Source organism: Macaca nemestrina, chromosome 18 (assembly GCF_043159975.1).
Source record: "Macaca nemestrina isolate mMacNem1 chromosome 18, mMacNem.hap1, whole genome shotgun sequence".
Classification (NCBI taxonomy): Eukaryota; Metazoa; Chordata; class Mammalia; order Primates; family Cercopithecidae; genus Macaca; species Macaca nemestrina.
The window spans coordinates 55,249,851-55,268,546 of NC_092142.1; the positions used below are offsets into that span (position 1 = coordinate 55,249,851).

Consider the following 18,696-nt stretch of genomic DNA (forward strand, 5'->3'; position numbering starts at 1 on the left):
ACGCGCCCACCCGGGGGAGCCGCTGGCTGGGAGGGCTCTGTGGGGAGGGGCAGGCCGCTCCGCGAGCGCGTGTGCGCGCCGCCGACGGCTGACGCGAACCCCGGCGCGCGCCTCCCCCGCCCCGCGCCTTTCCCGTCCCGGGGGCCCGGCGCGCGGCCCTGCTGACGTCAGCGGGCGGCCCGCGGAGCCGGGTGCGCAGAGCCGCTGGCGCACTCGCGCGCTGCACTCGCCTCCTCTCCCCGCCCGGTCCCTGGCGCGCGCGCGCTCGTTCCCTCTCCCATTTTTTTCCCCTCCCTCCCTGCCTCTCTCTCTCTCCCTCTCCCTCGAGCTCCCGGCTGGTCGCGGCTCCCTGGCGCTCTCCCTCTCTCTCCGGTAGGCTCACCGAGCGATGCGAGCTCTGGGAGACAGCGACGCCGCCTCCCGCTAGAGACCTGCCCCCCGGCCCGGCCCCCTGCCCAGCCCTGCCCTGCGCGCGGGGGTCGGCGAAGGCGCCGCGGACGCACCGACGGCTGAAGAGCGGCGATGCACATGCACTAGCAGCACCCCCTAACTCACTCCCTTCACATCCCGCGCCGCCGCCGCCGCCTCCTCCACCTCCTCCTCCTCCGCCGCCGCCTCCTCCTCCTCCGGCAGCCGCGGCAGCAGGACCCACCCTGCCCCCCACCCCACCCTCCGTCGGCTCCGGCTGCGGCTCCAGCCTCGACTATTATTTTATTTATTTTGGGTCGTGCACAAGCCTCAGTGCCTGCAGCCCGCGCCTCCTCGGCCCGCGGGCGCCTCCTCCCTCGGCTGCGGAGCCCCAGACCCCGGCCACACTCGGTTCGACAACCCCAGACCCCCGCCAGCTGCCGCGAGTCTCCGCTGCTGGAATCTTGTTAGCGGCTGGCTTTTTGGGGGGTTCTGGTTTCCCGACATTTTTGTTTCCAGCCCAGGAGAGGATATCGTGATTTTCCCCCCTTGAGCCCAGGCTCTGCTCTCTGGGGGGGTGGGGGGCGCTCCGAGCCGGGGAGCCGTGCCAGCCGAGTCGTGCGGGCTGTGGCAGGGAAGGGGCCACCATGGGATGTACTCTGAGCGCAGAGGAGAGAGCCGCCCTCGAGCGGAGCAAGGCGATTGAGAAAAACCTCAAAGAGGATGGCATCAGCGCCGCCAAAGACGTGAAATTACTCCTGCTGGGTAAGGACCGCCGCTGCTACCCCCATCCCCCCGACCCCGGCCACTCCGCACCCCCTGCCGCCAGCTCCCCCACCCCACCCGCGCCCGGGAGACCTGGTCCCCAAGTTGGCACCACCATGTGCCCAGGATCGCCCACCCCCTCGCATGCCTTAGTCCCCCCTCCCCCTGTTCCCTTAAGCTGACACTCACCAGTTTTTCCCCACTGTCTGTGTCCCAACAGGGGCTGGAGAATCAGGAAAAAGCACCATTGTGAAGCAGATGAAGTAAGTCCCTGTGGCACTGGGATTTGTACTTTTAATAAGAGTAATTTTTAAAATCGTTTTTATTACCTTGCTTACTCCACATTGCTCTCCAGGCCTGTTTTTTAATTCGTGCACACACACACATACACACACACACCCCTATATTTGACTCCCCTCCCCCACTCCCTACGTTGGTTCTGGGTCCTCCACCCCAACTCCTGGGTGGGTGTTTTTTGGGAGGGGGAAGGGGAGCGCCTGTAGTTGTATGAATGACAGTGTCCGCCATATTGATCAGAACATCACATTATTGGCATGATTATGATCATTACTCTTGCTTGTGGAATATTTTTTGTGTCTCACTGCCTCCATTTCTGTCTGTGTCTCTGTTTCATTCTGTCTCTATTTCTCTCTCCTCTTCCCTCCATACCTCCGTATCCCCCGAGGTCCGTAATCCCACTTCCCCTGCTCTTCTCCTGGGGCAGTGATTTTGAACTTGGCTAACATGGAGGGGACCCAGCCCTAGACTGGGGTGGAGGATCAAGCGTCTGCTGTTCATGCATTTGGTGCTGAATTGGAGGCTGTGGTTTCTACATACCCTCGCACCCCCCCGGCCCCAGAAAAAGAGGGCCAGGGTTAGGGGAGGGGTCGTGTGCTAGGGGAAGAAGTGGGTTTCCAAGCGTACGTGACGGGCACAGTTTTATCCAAGGTAGAGGTGGAAGGGGGAGGGAAGCTGCCTGTGAGGCTGAATGTCCGCCCCTTACTGCTCCCAGCTCCTCTCCTCCCCACCCTCCCAGCATTGCTGTCCTGACACCCGCAGTTTTCGTTCGCTCCGTGGCCTTTATCAATGTATTTTTTTACACTCTGCATAGGCCGTGTTCCATGTAATCTACCCACAATGCGGATTTCAGGCCCCACTTGCCGCCGCCCCCTTCTGCCTTAGCTATCAGTTTCCCCTCCTAATTAACTGGGGGTGGATTTGAGTGATGGTTGAAAATTAAAACAAAATGGGATATTCCTTCCCTTCCACACTTTCTCAATAAGGAGCCTTGCCCCTCCTTTCCACTTGCAGGCTCGCTTCTTGCGCTATCCACTCGGCAGTTCCTGGTGAGCCCACAGGCAGCTTTGCTTGGGGAGGGGGTGGCCGGCAGCGAAGGGGTGTGCGCCCTCCGGGCCTCCAACTTCAGTTGGCCTGTCAGTTCGAGACGGAGAGTTCGTTAAGACCGTTTAGCGAAGATTCCACGTCGCTTTGCTGTGACACCTTCGTGCACACATAGCTCCTAATTAGGGGTTGCTGTGCAGTAAACAAAAATGATTATTTTTCAACTTGACAGAATAGCCGAAGTAATTGCATCGCGTAGGGAAACAATGGAAAATAAAAACCCCTTTCGTGGGAAGGTGGGAATGGGAGTGGGAGACGAAGCACGCTTGCGGTTTCAGAACCAAGATGCAGAAAATCTTGCATGTGTAACAGGCATGACAAGCGGGTTCTAGGCGGCGCCATGATGGTAGGGAGTAGTGACTCGGAGACAATTTTCCCATCTGCTTGACATGTTCTTATTTTTGTTCGAGAGCTCCCTGGGGCTTTCTTCGCAGAGGCCCCCTTGGCTCGCCGCACCCTTCTGAGCCAAGGGTAATTTAGCTTGGGGCTTCTCTTGAGCTTGTGCAACCCAAATTGATGGGGAGGCGGGGCCTCGGGAATTGCTCTTTGCAACAAGGTGCATGTTGCATCTGTCTGGAGCCCTTGCAGATCTGTAAATGCAAGCCGCGCCACCCCTTTCTCTCGAGGGGGGACGTTTTAAAACTTCAGAAGTCTGTAATCAGCAGTGGCTGACTCAGCCCGGTAGAAGCCCCAGCCACCTGAGCTGGATGAGGTTTCAGGCGTTGCAAGTGGTGGACAGCGCCCAGCCGAGGCCGGAAAAGTCGATGGGGCTCAGTTCGGCGACGCTCGGCTAGGCTCGGTGCGGTCTGGGCGCGGGGCTCTAAGGGAGTCGGCGGTGTTCGGAGCCGAGTCGGTGTCCTGGCGGAGAGAGCCGAGCCGCTTCGGAGGGGGTCGAACGCATTCGGAAATGCTCGGGGGAGGGGAGGGCGCAGGAGGGGAGGAAGGAGGGGAACAGGCCAGAGTCTGCAAATTAACTTTGCATCCGCCAAAGCAACTGCCTTCGCTAAACATGCCCCATAAATTAGGTTGATTTAATGAGAAGTTTAAAAATATATACTGAATCCCCCAAAGGGGTGCCTTGCCTTTTTTTATTCAAAGAGAGCTGAGCGCTCTGAGGAAATAGGTGTGCCACTTTAGGATGAAAATTCCTGATTATGTACTGGGCAGGAAATCTTAAATGAAGGCTGGATGTAGACTTCCCCAGGAAAGTCCTATGTGTCTTGCATTTGGTTACACAGAGGAGGGGGGAAAATGAAGTGAGTGATGTTTGAGATTGTTAAATCAGAAGTCAGAGCATTTCTTCTTTTTCCCTTTACTTCTTTTTTTTTTTTTTTTTTTTTTTTTTTTTTTCACCCTTACAGGACACCTTTTTCAAGAAAAATGTCAGGAAAAACAGATTTTGTAGGTAAAACAATTTTTTTTAAAGCACAATACACCAGCTCTCTTTAGGAAGTAGGGTGGGTCTGTTCAAAAGGTCCATCACAAAGGTTTCTGGTCCCTGTTTGGCACAAGGGACCCTGGCGTCCTGTCATCCTGAAGCATTCATGAATGGCAGCTTTCCCTGTGAGCCCTCCAGCTTGGCTTGAAATACATCAGATCAGGGCCTTGTGCCAAGCTGAATACAGGACTTGTTTTATTAACCACAAAATGTGGGATTGGTGTCACTGTATCCTAGTAACAATTTTTTTTGAGTCCTCCCTTGCAGATATGGTTTTTGAGATGGCCACTTGACTGAGAGTCACTTTAAGTCAGGAGAATTCTGTGGATGGGGCCAGGCCCAAAAATCTAGGTGGCATTTATAGAAAGCAGTTTCCAACTTCCTTGTGCAGTACGATTGGTGACCAACCTATCAGGCCATATGTACTGGTTAATTAGGAAGCTGTGTTGTTTCACCTGGACAGATGACATTCAACAGAGAGCCCTCTTTAGGTTATACCCTATGATAACCCAGTGATTTCCTAATGGGGGGCTGTAGTCTTAAGAGCTCAGCACATTGGATAGAGAGGAAGAATATGGATATTCAGACATCACTGAATAAAACTTCTTTTATTTAGCATTTCCAGAAGAGTAAAGAGTCATTCCTTTGAGCCTGTGTTCTCATCCTTGTTGTGGTGTGCTAATTAGAAGAAACAGGCTTCTGTATATTCCTATAGTAACTGAGGTTAAATGATAAAGGACCGGCTGGCAGTTGCTATTTAGAACAAAGGGGTAACATCTTCATCAGCCTAGGAACATTGCAGAGATACTGACATAAAGTTCTTCTGCTTGATACGTGTTATAAGGGGAAACGTGCATCTGCTTAAGAGATACCACAGTTTTAGAGTGTCATTTGAAAAGCCTGATTCTCAGTACTTATATTAAAATTTTTATTTGAACAATAGTGTTTTGGGGTTTTTTTCCCCCTTGTGTGTGTGACTGTGAATTCGTTTGAGGGAGCTCTGTCAGACAATCCAAAACATTTCAGTACTGAGAAATAAACTGATAATTGAGATAGCACAAATGTAATTTTATACATACCATGTGTGAGTAACCAGTGACTCTTTTTTTGCATGGCATTTTAAATAATTTTGCTTGTTTGGGGGTCGTGACCTCACCTGTGATACAGCCTCATCATTTTATAGTCAATCAATAAGACTCTGAGTTATTCAGACTAATCAGAAATTTTTTAAAGAACTGTCAATTTTATTTAATTACCAAACCCTTACAAAGAAATCCCTTAACGAGTTGTAATTTTATGAGGTATAGAATTGACAGAATATCACTTTAAGTGATTTCCCAGTTCTGAACAAATAGTGACACCCACTTGGACCATGTACCTGGTGAAAATGTAAAATGAACTGTGGAGTTGCTCTGGGAGCTACAATTTGCCCTCATTCGAGGTGTTGAGTTTTCTGTAATGTTGAGTTCAGGCTATCTGTCTCTGGAGCATTAAGTGGAATTTTTAGAAAGGGAGTTCAAAGGTGGCCATGAGGCATTGCATGCTAGCTGCTAGTCTTTGCCAAAACGGGCACCATAAAAATCGAGCACTTTGGTTGTGCGTTCATTCCCACAGTACCTGCTTAGTGCCATTTTAAAACAAATTTAAGAATTTGCCTGATGAAGACGTCACTGCTCATACAAATATTCCAGCCTGACAAGTGGGATGTGATTCAGAGAACAGACCCTATCCTGTCAGGAAAGGCTGTCTTAAAAGGTCACCTGTCACCAAAAAGCTGATGGTTTTTTCCTCCCAGCTGACCCTGACTTTGTAATTAGGGTATCTACTGTTTGGTATGGGTTCAGGGCAAGCTTACATCCTTCACTTGATCTTAGCCAAAAGGCTGAGAAGTGGTCAAGCTTGCATTCTTTCAGCACAGTGCTCTTCAGCACCTACTAAATGACAGGCATTAGGCATTAATGGAGGTGAATAGCAACCTGCAGCCATTACTCCATGAAAGTGCAGCCGTCTAAAAGGACATTTCCCACACTTGCCTGCAGGGTCGCACGTTGGGGTAGTATTCCACTGAGAACCACTCTTCTAGATTTGTAGACTTGTTATTTCTGCAGTCATCTCGATGGCTGCTTTGCCTCCCTCCCTTCCTCCCATCTCTATGTTTATTCAAATGGGTGCACCTTGCTCTCCGGAGACAGCAAGAGCGTGAACGGAATGTCAGATCAAGTAGCAGATGAGTTCTCTTTTCCTGATGGATGGTGCTGTCTCCCTCCTTACTGTGCACTGAGCTGTAAATACCAGCAGACCTTCCTGCCAGAAGAGTGGCAAACGGTCCACCTGATCTCCTCGGGAGTCAGTTGTGGAATTCTTGAGCCTCAGTTACCTATTGGATTCTAAAGTAGAACCTATATGCTTGTTGGAAAGGGTTGTTTCCAATTAGACGAAATGGGTGAAGCTTCATGAGAATCAACATGGCTGGAAAAGAATGCAGAACGTCTGTTCTATGTGCGAACAGGGCTGGATTAGATTTACGATGCTCAGAGTGGGAGTGTGTCTTGTTTCTTTTAACACATGGAACTCCCAGATTTTATTGTGCTTCTTCACATGCCACATCTGCTAAAGATAGGACAAGATCACTCATGTTTTTCAGCTACTCACAATACCCTATCTCCATTAACACTGGAGATTTAATATGAGTAGAATGAGGCCCTATTTTTCCGATATGTGCTCAGCCTATCTGGATACTGGGACTCAACTCGCTGCCTCCCAGAGTGTTTTCATTGTCATTTCTTATGGAGCCAGACAGACCATTATCACCAGAATACATCTTGATCTGAAAGACAACAGAAAAACTGGTGAAGGGGTGATTCCAAACTGAAAAAAAAAAAAAAAAAAAAAAAAAAAAACAAAAGCAAAAAAACCCAAAAACACATTTTGGAAAGAGTTACCCTCAGAATTGACACTAATAGAGAAAACTTTTGATTCTGAAGAAAGAAAAAGTGTGCCTGTTTGTACATACCCACAGACTTGTGGGTTTACAAGTGGCATATGCTATGAGAACAGCACTCACCTCACTTTCTTACTGATTGCATCATCATAAAAAGCTTGAAGATCTCAAATGAACTCCATCCTAAGAATTTCTTCAAATCTGTGTCACATTCTTATTTTCTTCCATCCCTGTCATTCACACACAGTACTGGTAGAAAGAAATCTGTCCAACAGATCCGTGATTAGCACTGGGGGGAAGGAGAGGAGAGAGCAGTGGCCTGTTCACTGATTCAGAGAAATAGGTAGTTTCTTGTTTTTAGAGAATCAGTTTAGCATGCTTCTCTAAAATTGAGAGGTGGTTAACAGCACAGACTTTGCAAACAGGCTGCCTGGCTTCAAATCTTGGCTCTACTGATAACTAAATATGTGACCTTAGACAAGGCACATAACATTTGGTGCTTCAGTTTCCTTACTGTAAAATGGGACTGATAATGAAAATAATAGGATTGTGGTGAGCATGAAATGAGTTAAAATATGAAATGATGAAATGTGCTTTGAGTAGTGTCTAGAATGTGGAAATCATTATAAAAATGTTAGCTCTAGTTTTTATTTCTTTGATTAGTGGGTGTTCCCTTCCCATATGGAGTTCTCTTGTCAAGTAAGTATGTGGGACTTAGCCGCCCTGAGAAGCAGAAGCGGGGTGCTGTGGTTCATGCTCATGGCTTCTTCCCCTTGCCTGCTCTGCAGCACCAGTTATATAACAAACTGTGTTGTCATAACTAATGTGACATTTTTGATGGCACAGCTGCTTCAGCCCAGGAGGCTGGGGTGACATTTCAAAGGGTGGGAAAGAGCACTGAACGAGGAGTCCAGGTCAGTAGCTCTGCCTCTGCGCCTCCGAAGGCTCAGTTTTCTGAAAGAGTTGGACCAGGGATACCCCAAACTCCTTTCCTGTTGTCAACAGTTTATGAAATTGGGAATTCCCTTCGTTTTCAGGGTCTTGATGTTCTCAATATTAAAGCATGAGTTATGGTTTTATCCCGTGGGGGTGTAGGGTATCCATGAAAGTTCTTTTAAGACTAAGTTAATTGCGGAATAGCATCCTCAGCCACGAAGCTTTGTCAGCCAGGAAATTTGTAGTTCTGAGAGTCAATTTGAGAAAAACACCTCTAACCAAACTTTTCATGCAGACATGGTTCTTAAACCAAAGAGGAGGATCTGAAAATATCTCATTAGTAAGAAACAGGATGTTTCTGGGAGGAGAGAGCCAGTAACATTATAAGAGAAGTGGTTTTTCCGTGGCTTCCAGGATGCCCAGAAGTGAAGACAGCCCTAGCATTCACCAGGGTTGGCTGCATATGAAGAAACTTGCCTGGGTTAAGGTGCCTAAAACCTAGGGAGCAGTGAGATTTGCAGACTAGTAAAAGGGGAGGATCAGGAGAACTGTATTTTAATTTTGATTCACTCTCTCATTTAACTTTGGGCAGATCACTTGGCCACCCTGGGCCTCAATTTGCTCATCTGTTAATTGGGATACGGGTTTTCACTGTAGAATTTCTCAGGGCTCTTTCAGGTTTCCAGCTCTAAGATGCAGTAAATGCAAAGAGAAACTTAGAAGCCTGAAAGGTGGTGGGGAATAGTGGGAGTATTTACCACCCACAGCTTTTATCTGCTGAGCCATCTTTAGTTCTAATTTTCTTTACAGAGAAGAGGAAAAACATTGTGCTTTTCATAGCACCAAAAAATTAAAGTAAAATAAAATCCTGCAAGGCTAATAGTTGGTGCCCTGAATTTGGTCCCCCCACTCTCTTGATTTGTCAGCCATCCTAGAAGCAAGTAGAATGGAGAAAAGAGAAAGGGAGACTAATACATAAGGCTAGGATTTCATAGCTAACAATTTACCTTGGATTCTCTGCCTGTGTCTTAGCCAACAGATAGGTTTTCTGTAGAATATTGTTACTTATGAGAATAGCTTGTCCGTGCTTTAAAATTGTTCCTGAGGTCACCTGAAGCAAGGATGTTACTTATTTTTGCTCATAGTACAGCAGCATGCCCAATGCCTGGCACAAAGGAGGTCTTAATAAATGTTAGTTAAAGAAAAGGAAGAATATGAGATATACGAGGAATGAACCTTATTATTCTCCATAAACCAAAATAATCACATTGAAAGCTTTTGGTGGCCATGGAAAGTGTTCATCATTTTCAGTCTATTATATTCATTTGTTTGTCAACATGTGAGCAAATATAGTCATCAATTCCATTTTACAGATGAGGAAGTGAGGTTCAAAGAAGTAAGGTGGCTTGCTCAAGGCCACACAGCTTAGTAGGTGACAGGGTTGTATTCAGACAATGATTTGTCTAATTCCAAAGCCTGTGTTCTTTTCATTGTAACTCCACACCCTTCTTACTAGACCACCACCAGTATGGGCAGTAGAGACCTGGCAGTCTAGGACTTCACACCCAGATGTTGATGGTGCCAGCCGTGGTTGAGGTCAGTGGCTGAGAGAATAGAAAGTGCCTAATTGGTGCTGAGTTCCTTCTGGTGGTGGTAGTAATGGTCATCATATATCACATTGATTTGGATACCAGATTATTCCCTAGCAACCATCTGGACGGGACTTAAAGTAATTTTCCATTACTGCCTCAAAAATAGGGGCCATTTTCAGATTGTAACAGAGATAAGGCTCTGGCTTTGGTGGAGGCAGGTGTCTTGGAGAACTGTGGAAAGACAGGATGATAGGAGATCCATCCATCTGTCCATCCATAAGCATTTATGATTGCCTACTTTGTGGGTAGCATACACACAGTGTCATGGAAGTACAGAGGAACACCTCAGTCCTTGTCCTGAAGGAACTCATGGTCTGGAGGGAGCTACATGTAAAAGAGTCTTGCACTTCAGGGTAGGAAGGGCCACGATGTCTGTATGCACAGTGTGCTGTGGTAAAACAGAAGGCACCTTCTCTAGGCAGGCAGTTCAAGGAAGACAGCCAAGAGAAAATGGCATGAGAACTGAGCCTTTAAAACAAGTGGTAGTTCAGCAGGTCGAAAAAAAGGAATGACAGGCAGAGGGACTGGCATGTGTAAAGGCATTAAGATGTCACCACATGGAACATGCTAGAAGTGTAAAATAGTTTGATTTGACTAGAACAAAATATGTAAAAGGAGTGTTGAGAAATGAGGAATGAAAGATGGGACAGAAACCAGATCATGAAAGGCCTTATCTATTGTGCTAAGGACTTTGGATTTTATTCTGAAGATAATGAGATGCCACCTGAGGGCTGTCATTAGATCACCTGTGTAGACTGGAGAGGATCAGCTCTGGAGGTTGGGAGACCAGATGGAAAGTTACTTCTGTGACCCATTTGGGAAAAAGATTAAGAACTAAGTTAAAGCAGTGGTAGTGTGGGTGGGGAAAGGAAACAGATTCAAGAGATATTTGGGCAGTGGAGTAATTGAATTTATTTGTTGATCAGTTGGAAGAGCATTGAGAAGGAGATAAATTTTAATAAGTATAGACAAAAATGATTCCAGGATTCCTGGTTTGGGCTACTGGTAGATGGTAGTACCATTCCCTGAGATGGAAAAATGCAGGAGGAAGAGAGAAAACTTGGGGAGAAAAGTGATGACTACATTTGGTCATGTTGGTGATTCTTGTGGATCATCCGAGTGGAGATCCTGATGGTGGTTTAGATAGGACACACCTGGGGAGAGGGGTCAATTTGAAATTCTGTGGTCTTTTTGAGTGGTGAGAGCCATAGAAGTTGGTAACCTTAGTAGGCTGAGTGAGAAGGAGAGAGAAGGCAGGGATGTGTCTCCCGTCACAGACATGTTCCAGCTCCAGGAAATGAGAATAATTTAGGAAGAGGAACCTGTGAGGGAAAATGAGAAGAGGTGATCTGAGAGATGAAAAAGAAAACCCAAGGCAAAGTAGCATCATGAAAGCCAAGGAACAGAAGACTTTCAAGGGCAGGAAGTGGTTAGTTGAGTCAGATATTGCAGTAGACAGATAAGATGAAGATTGGCAGGTGTCCATTGAATCTGGCAAGTTGTTGGTGACCTTGGCAAGAGCAGTTTCAATAGACTGGTGGGAGAAAAGCCAAATTGCAGTGGAGTTAAGAAATGTATGGGATTGAGGAAATCCATGGAGGACCTCTCTCCCGGCCCAAAAGAAACGTGGGCTACAGAAAAAAAAAGGGGTGAGAGGTAGGGAGGGAGAGAGCAAGTGTGGGGTCCTGGGAGGGCTTTGCTTTTATAGTTCATTTGGCTAACATGGGAGTAGTTGGATCCATTGAGAAGTTGTCCAGAGCCCTGATGAATTCCATCAATTCCATTTTACAGATGAATGGAAAAGTTGAAGGTATAGGAAGGAGGAAGTGGTAGAAGGAACACAAGCCCTTAGGGGATGGGTAGCTTGATCTTGACATGAATGTGCATCTCCTTCCCTAAGACAGACAGGAGGGCAGTAAGGATGGGAAGTTTGTAGAGAAATTCTAGGGTATAATGATGAGGACAGGAAGTTGAGCTCAGGAGAGATGACCCCTAGTGTCTAGTTGAATGAACATGAGAAGAAGAGAGTATATCAGAGAAGTCCTCCCCATTTTGAACCTGTGAGGAAACACAGGAGCAGGGAAGAGGTAGCAGAGAGAGAAGATGGCAGATGAACCCATAAGCATGAATTTCAGGTCCTTACAGGGTAACAGGAAATGTTCAGTTGTTTGCTTGGGAGGTAGTTCTGGCATTTAGAAGAGAGATCTGGGCTAGAAGGAAAAGTGGGCTTAGCTGCCCTTGTGGTCGGGCCGTGAGAGTGGATGTGGTATCCCTGGGGTGAACATGCAGATGGCCAGGAGAGGGAGGGCCCAGGGAAGGGGTGCACCACTGTGGCAGTGAGGAAGGGAACCTACCTTCAGTAGACCCACAGGTAGCTCCAACTGGCAAAAGGAGCCAGAGAGCAGAGAAGCAGGAGGCAAACCCAGAGCACCCTGCCACAGTGGATCCCCAGGAAGGGAATATGCTTCAGGAATTCTGGGTGGCGAGTAGGGTTCTGTTTCTTGGCATTGCCAAGTTAGGTAAGTTCTGAGGAGAGACCATTGTATCTAAAGCTATCGAGGGCCTTTAAAAGTGCAGTTTCAGTGGAGGGAGAGGGATAAAAGCCAAACTTAAAGAATTTTTATGGTAGAAATAGGTCTGGACTGGGAGTCAAGAATCCAACTTCTCATCCCAGCTCTGTTTCTGTTATTTAGCTTGATGGTCCCCAGGCAAGTTCCTTAACTTCCTTAGGACTTAGTATCCTCACATATAAAATTGGGAAACTGGATTGCGTGATCTATAAGCTTCTACTCAAGTCTTGAGGTCATAATTTGTACTTCCTGCCCAGCAAAACAGATGTTCTTGTGGCAAAGGAATTCCCCTCCTTCTCCCTTGGCCACCCCCAACTGACATAATAAATTATTTAAAAAATTAAGCTTTCAGAACTCTAGTGCTAATTGAGAAAGAAAACTGGGACATCAGCTCAGGGAATTCTGGACACCAGTGCATGTAGTGTCCACGTGTACTCTCCACTGAGAATGTGGGGCCCTGTGAGGTAGGAATTTGTCCTGTAATACTGTCAGGGTTACGAGACCCGGATGGTTTGATGCTCTTCCACAGGGAGAAAGGCTGAAGGTGGTTCCACAGTACAAAGACAAAACAACTCCTGGGGTTCCCCTCTTTTTGAATTCACGTGGAAAAAAGAAGGAAGGCTGTAATCTGAGCTGGCTGTGTGCAGGAGTTCCAGCCAGGGCAAACAGCAAGAGCTGGAGGGACCCATGCCTTAGGAGATGGACAAGCCTGAGGGCACCAGTGGGCAAGGGCAGGAGAGGCACCCACTCTATCTCCCTGGTACTCCGTGGCCTCATTGGTGGGAGGACCTTGGGGAAGGGATGGTAGAATGGGGATACGTGGACAACCTAGTTCTGAGCTGTGGCCATTCTTCCTACTCTTAATTCCCCATGTGCTATGGAGGGCCTATTTCTTCTTTGAATCCTTTCCTTAGAATTTCAACCACATGGCCCTCGCTATTCCCTGTCTTCTTTGGTGCGTGTTTGTTCATTCTGTGAAGGCCATTGGAAGACCAACCATACTTTGGCACTTTCTCAGTTTCTAGGAATAGATCCTTTACTAAGATAGACAAGCTCCCTGCCTCAATGACCTTACAGTTTTAGAGAAGAAAGATAGTACAGGAATAATTGAAGGCAAAGATCATTTCATATAGTCATATGTGTTCTAAAGGAGGAAACTGGGATTAAATAATGGAGAGGGATTGAGGGAGATGAGGGGTAAAAAGGCAGGTCAGGAAAGATCTGAGGAAAAGAGAACAGCAGATGCAAGGCCCTGGCACAGAAATGAGCAGAAAGAAGGCCAGTGGAGCTCTAGACCACAGAGAAGGAAAAATAGCACACAATGAGGTTAAGGAGGCAGTTAGGGCCAGGCGCAGTGGCTCATGCTTGTAATCCCAGCACTTTGGGAGGCTGAGGCGGGCGGATCACGAGGTCAGAAGATCGAGACCATCCTGAGTAACACGGTGAAACCCCATCTCTACTAAAAATACAAAAAATTAGCCGGGCATGGTGGTGGGTGCCTGTAATCCCAGCTACTCGGGAGGCTGAGGCAGGAGAATCGCTTGAACTCGGGAGGCAGAGGTTGCAGTGAGCCGAGATCACACCATTGCACTCCAACCTGGGCGACAGTGCGAGACTGTCTCAAAAAAAAAAAAAGAAAAAAGCAGTTAGAAGCCAATGTGCAGGGAAGGCCTGTTGGCTATGGAGAGACATCTGGGTTTCATTTTGAATGCCATGGGAGATTGACAACTTGACCTGACTTATGCATTAAAAGATACCTCTGCATCCTGGAAAAGGCAAAACCACAGGGATGGAAATTACATCAGTGGTTTCCAGGGAATTGGGTGTGGATGGAGCTTGCAAAGGGGCACAAGGGAACTTTTGTGGGTGATGTAAATATTTTCTCTCTTAATTGTGGTGGTGGTTATACCACTGTGTGTGTTTATCAAAAGTCATCAAAACTGTATACCTAAAAAGATTGAATTTTACTCTAAGTAAATTATACTTCAGTAAACCTGACTTATAAAATACATATTTTTTAATCAAATAAAAGAATTGCAGTGAGACTTAACAGAATCCCTCTGGCCGCCCTGTGGAGGGTACATGGCAGGGAGCAAGCCTGGAAACAGGCATGGTTGCAGTCCAAGCCATACGCCCCCTCAATGCTGTTCTTACAATTCAGCCTGTGTTATGTGCTGTTCCTAGTGGCTTCCTTACATCAGCTTATTGATGTGTGTTCCTAGTTTTCCTGTTTACCTAGCTTTTCCTTAAAAACTGGTTTGAAACCTCAATGTGGATAGAAACCATCTGCTTCTTTTGTGTGGGCCCATGGGAGATGCTTATTACGTATTACTCTCCTTACATTTAAGTAGTCTTTAACATTTTCAAGCAATTCATGATCTCCTTTGAGCCTTGCAACATCAGGCTGCACATATGTTACCATGTTCCCATTTTACAGATGAAGAAACTGAGGCAAAAATAAGTCAGTATAGCAGTGTGAAAGAAGCATAAACTTTGGAGATTCTGGCTTTGCCATTTGTTGGCTATCAGTGTGATGTGGGAAAATTATTCAGTCTCTCTGAACCTCAGTTTCCTGATTGTTAAGAAAACACCAAAATATAAAAAATAAATAAACACACTGCAGATACACTCTGAGGAGTAAACGAGATAACACAGCTAAAAGCAGGTAGCAGATAATTGAAATTCCCTAAATGGTAGCTATTTGTATCATTTTTGCTATCAGAGAAAACATGATTTATTTAAGGTGATGTGGCCAGTACATGGTAGAACTAAAGCCTAGTTTTTCTGATTCTAGGTGTGTTTCTTTTTCCATCACACCACTCAGAACATTCTTAGTTGTTATGAATTAATTGGTCCAGGGCTAACTACTTTTTACCAACTCAGATGCTTAAATTCAATTGTTGATTATTCAGCAAATATTTATTAAGCACTCACCATATGTTCAACACTGTTGGGGACACAGGATATAATAGTGAGTTAAAATAGGCTCCACCTCTGCTCTTACAGTTAATAAAGCAAAATGGTGAGGGAGCACCTACCTCAGTGTGGGGTCTGGGAAGACTTCCTAGAGGAGGTAACGTTGACACTGTCTTTAAAAGAAACATTTTTGTTGTGATGCAGATCAATATACATGCAGAATGTACATTAATCTTGTATGTTTTATGGACTTTTAAAAAGCAAGCGCTCCGGTAACCATCACCAGGTAAAAAAGTAGGACATTGCTAGTGCCCAAGAATGTCTCTAAATATCCCTTTTTGATCACAGCTCCCTGCCTCACTCCTTACTACCTTAACTTTCGTGGTAAGTTTCATGCGTCCTTGCCTTTCTTTAGAGTTTACCACCTACATATGCATCCTCTGATCATTTAGTCTAGTTTCGCCTGGTTTTGATATAATTGGAATCATGCTATTTGTATCTTTCCTTCAGTATTACATTCATAATATCCCAGTTGTATGTAACTGGAGTTGATTTTCATTGCTACATAGTATTCTATGGTATTCATTTTATGAATATTTTTAATTTTTCTATATAGCATTCATAAATATTAGTGGATATTCATGAATGTACTATTAATTATTCTTCACTTCATTGCTATATAGTATGCATTGTTACAGACCAGCTGTGACTATACTGTAATTTATTTATCCATTCTACTGTTGATGTGGCATTTTGTCATTTTGAGTTTGGAGCAGTTATAAAAGATGCTACCAATGTGTGTGTGTGTGTGTGTGTGTGTATGTGTGTGTGTATGTGTATTCTGGGGCACATGCATTTGTGAAGGGTTCTTTGAAGAGGAATTGCTGGGAATCTTCAACTGCATTAGATAATATACAGTGTTTTCCAAAGTGGTAATTCCATTTTTATACTCACAGTAGCAGAAATAATTTCTGTTGTTATAAATTCTTGCCAATATTTGGTACTGTCAGATTTCTTCATTTTTACCAAACCAATAGGCAAGTAGTAGATCTCATTGTGGTTTTATTTTACATAGTCTGGATTGCTAAAGAGGTTGAACAGCTTTTCATATATTTATTGGACATTTGGATTTCCTCTTTTGTGAGGTAGACCTGTTCTTTTGCCACTTTTTAAATTAGGTTGTAATTTTCTTATTAATTTGTAGGTGTTCTTTATATGTTCTAAATACTAGTCCTTTTTGTTTTTTGTTTTCATTACAAGTATTACCTCCCATTCCCTGGCTTGTCTTTTCACTTTGTTAATGGTGTTTTGTGCTGAAAAGATATTTCTCTTTTTTTAATGTAGTCATGTCTTTCAGTCTCGCTCTTTTTGGTTGGTGTTTTTTTTGTGTGTGTGTGTGTGTACTATTTAAGAAGAAGTCTTTCCTTATCTTGAGGTGCAAAGGCTACCCTCTATTTCCCCCCTCTTTAAAAAACTTCGAAGATTTATTTTCTTTTCTATTTAAGTGTTTAATTTACCTGTAGTTGATTCTTGTGTATGATGTAAGTTGTTTTTTCTCTAATGAATACTCATTGGTCCCAGCTTTCTGTCACTGTTCTGTGGGGCCACCGCTGTCATAAGTTAAGCATGTATGTGATAAGCATGCAGGGACCTGTTTCTTGGCTCGTATACCATCCCATTGGACTCTGTTCTTATGACAGTGCCACACTGTCTTGATTACGACATGTAATCAAGCTTTATAACATGTCTTGATATTTGGTTTAGCAAATCCCACTCCCCTTGGTCTTCATGAGTGTCTTGGCTCTTTGTGCTTGCATGTAAATGTTAGAATCAGTTTTTGTGATGCACACACACATACATATCCCTATTAGGATTTTGATTAGTATTTATTCGAATCCACTACTCTGAGTAGAATTGATGTCTGTAAATCTTGAGTCTTCCTGATCCATGAGCATGATATGTTTCACCATTATTTATCGTAATTTCTCTTAAGAAATATTTATAATTTTTCCCATGAAGAGCTCATGTACTTTTTGTTAGATTTATAACTAGATACTTAATGTTTACAATGGTTTTGTAATTGCTTCTTTTTTTAAAGAGCTGTTTTAGATTCACAGCAGAATTGAGAAAGGGGTACAGAAAATTCCCATACGTCCCTCCCCACACACATGCACAACCTCCCCTTATCAGCAGTTCTCACCAGAGGGCACAGTTATTCCAGTTGATGAACCTACACTGGTGCATTATAATCACCCAAAGTTCATAATTTACCTTAGGCTTTACTCTTGGTGGTGTACAGTCTATGGGTTTGGACAAATATGTAATGACATGTATCCATCATTTTGGTATCATACAGAGTATTTTGACTGCCTTAAAAATCCCCTGTGCTCCACCTGTTCTTTGTTCCTCCCCCAACTCCTGGCTACCAGGAATGTTTTTACTATCTCTATAGCTTTGTCTTTTCCAGAAATGTCACATAGTTGGAATCATACAGTTGGACTCAAAAGACTTCTAATATGTAGCCTTTTCAGATTGCCTTCTTTCACTTAGTAATATATATATATTTTCATGGCTTGACAACTTCCTTTTAGCACTGTCTGGATATACCACAGTTGTTCATCCATTCACCTACTGGAGAACATCTTGGTTGCTTCCAAGTTTTGAGAATTATGAATAAACCTGCTGTAAACATTCATGTGCAGGTTTCTGTGTGGACATAAGTTTTTAACTCCTTTGGATAAATACCAAGGAGCACAATTGCTGGACTGTATGGTAAGAACATGTTTAGTTTTGTAGGAAACTGCCAAATTGTCTTCCAAAATAGATATATCATTTTGCTTTTCTACCAGCAACAAATGAGAGTTCCTGTTGTCTGCAGCCTCACCAGCATTCGGTGTTGTCTGTTTTTGGATTTTGTCCATTCTAATATGTGTGTTGTGGTATCTCCTTGTTAGAGAAATTTGCATTTCACTAATGATAAATGATGTAGAGCATCTTGTCATATGCTTATTTGCCATCTGTATATCTCCTTTGGTGAGGTGTCTGTTAAGGGCTTTGGCCCGATTTTTTGATTGGGTCGTTTGTGTTCTTATTGTTGAGTTTTAAGAGTTCTTTGTACATTTTGGATAACAGCCTTTTATCTAGTCTTTTGCAAATATTTTCTCCTAGCCTGTAGTTCATCTTCTCAGTCTCTGGTTAATTGCTTCATTTTTTGAATTGCGTTTTGCATCTGTTTCTGGTATATAGGAATACAGTTGACTTTTGTGTATTGATTTTTAAATTCATCCACCTTAATTGTTGTATAATTCTAATAGTTAATGTGTAGATTCTAGGCCCAGAGAGGGGAGTGATCTGTCTAGGTTCCTATGGCTAGCTAGTAGCAGAGCAAGCATGAATGCGGTCTTATTTCTGCTGACTTTCAAAGAGAGAATATTCAGGAAGGGTTAGAGAAAGCCAGGTGGGGAGAAGGAAATAACGTTTATTGAACACCTGTTATTTAAGATGCTTAATATGCGTGATCAGCTTAACTTTCATTGGAGGCAGATTATTGATAACCCCTTTTTATAGATGAGGAAAATAAGACTCAGAGAGATGATGAAATAAACTTGTTCAGGCATATCCCTGAAAGAACAGTTTAGGGTTGGAGGAGTGCTGTTGCTCTGTTAAGCA

General features: G+C 44.7%; 1 protein-coding gene and 1 long non-coding RNA gene across 5 annotated transcripts in view; one reads left to right on the forward strand and one right to left on the reverse strand.

Annotated features, from left to right (window-relative positions):
• The window catches only part of LOC139359884 (uncharacterized), a 209,466-nt gene extending 206,119 nt beyond the window's left edge, over nt 1-3,347 (reverse strand). For all 3 annotated transcript variants that reach the window (XR_011616488.1, XR_011616485.1, XR_011616482.1), the window contains exon 1: nt 1,363-3,347. This is a non-coding gene — a long non-coding RNA (uncharacterized lncRNA). The remainder of the gene's footprint in view (nt 1-1,362) is intronic.
• The window catches only part of LOC105494072 (G protein subunit alpha o1), a 166,755-nt gene continuing 148,286 nt past the window's right edge, over nt 228-18,696 (forward strand). The window contains exons 1-2 of one of the 2 annotated variants that reach the window (XM_011762177.3): nt 228-1,173; nt 1,394-1,436. In XM_011762177.3, the coding sequence (XP_011760479.1) occupies nt 1,056-1,173; nt 1,394-1,436 (161 nt within the window). In that variant the 5' untranslated portion in view covers nt 228-1,055. The remainder of the gene's footprint in view (nt 1,174-1,393; nt 1,437-18,696) is intronic. The other variant, XM_011762176.3, reaches the window with a different exon arrangement.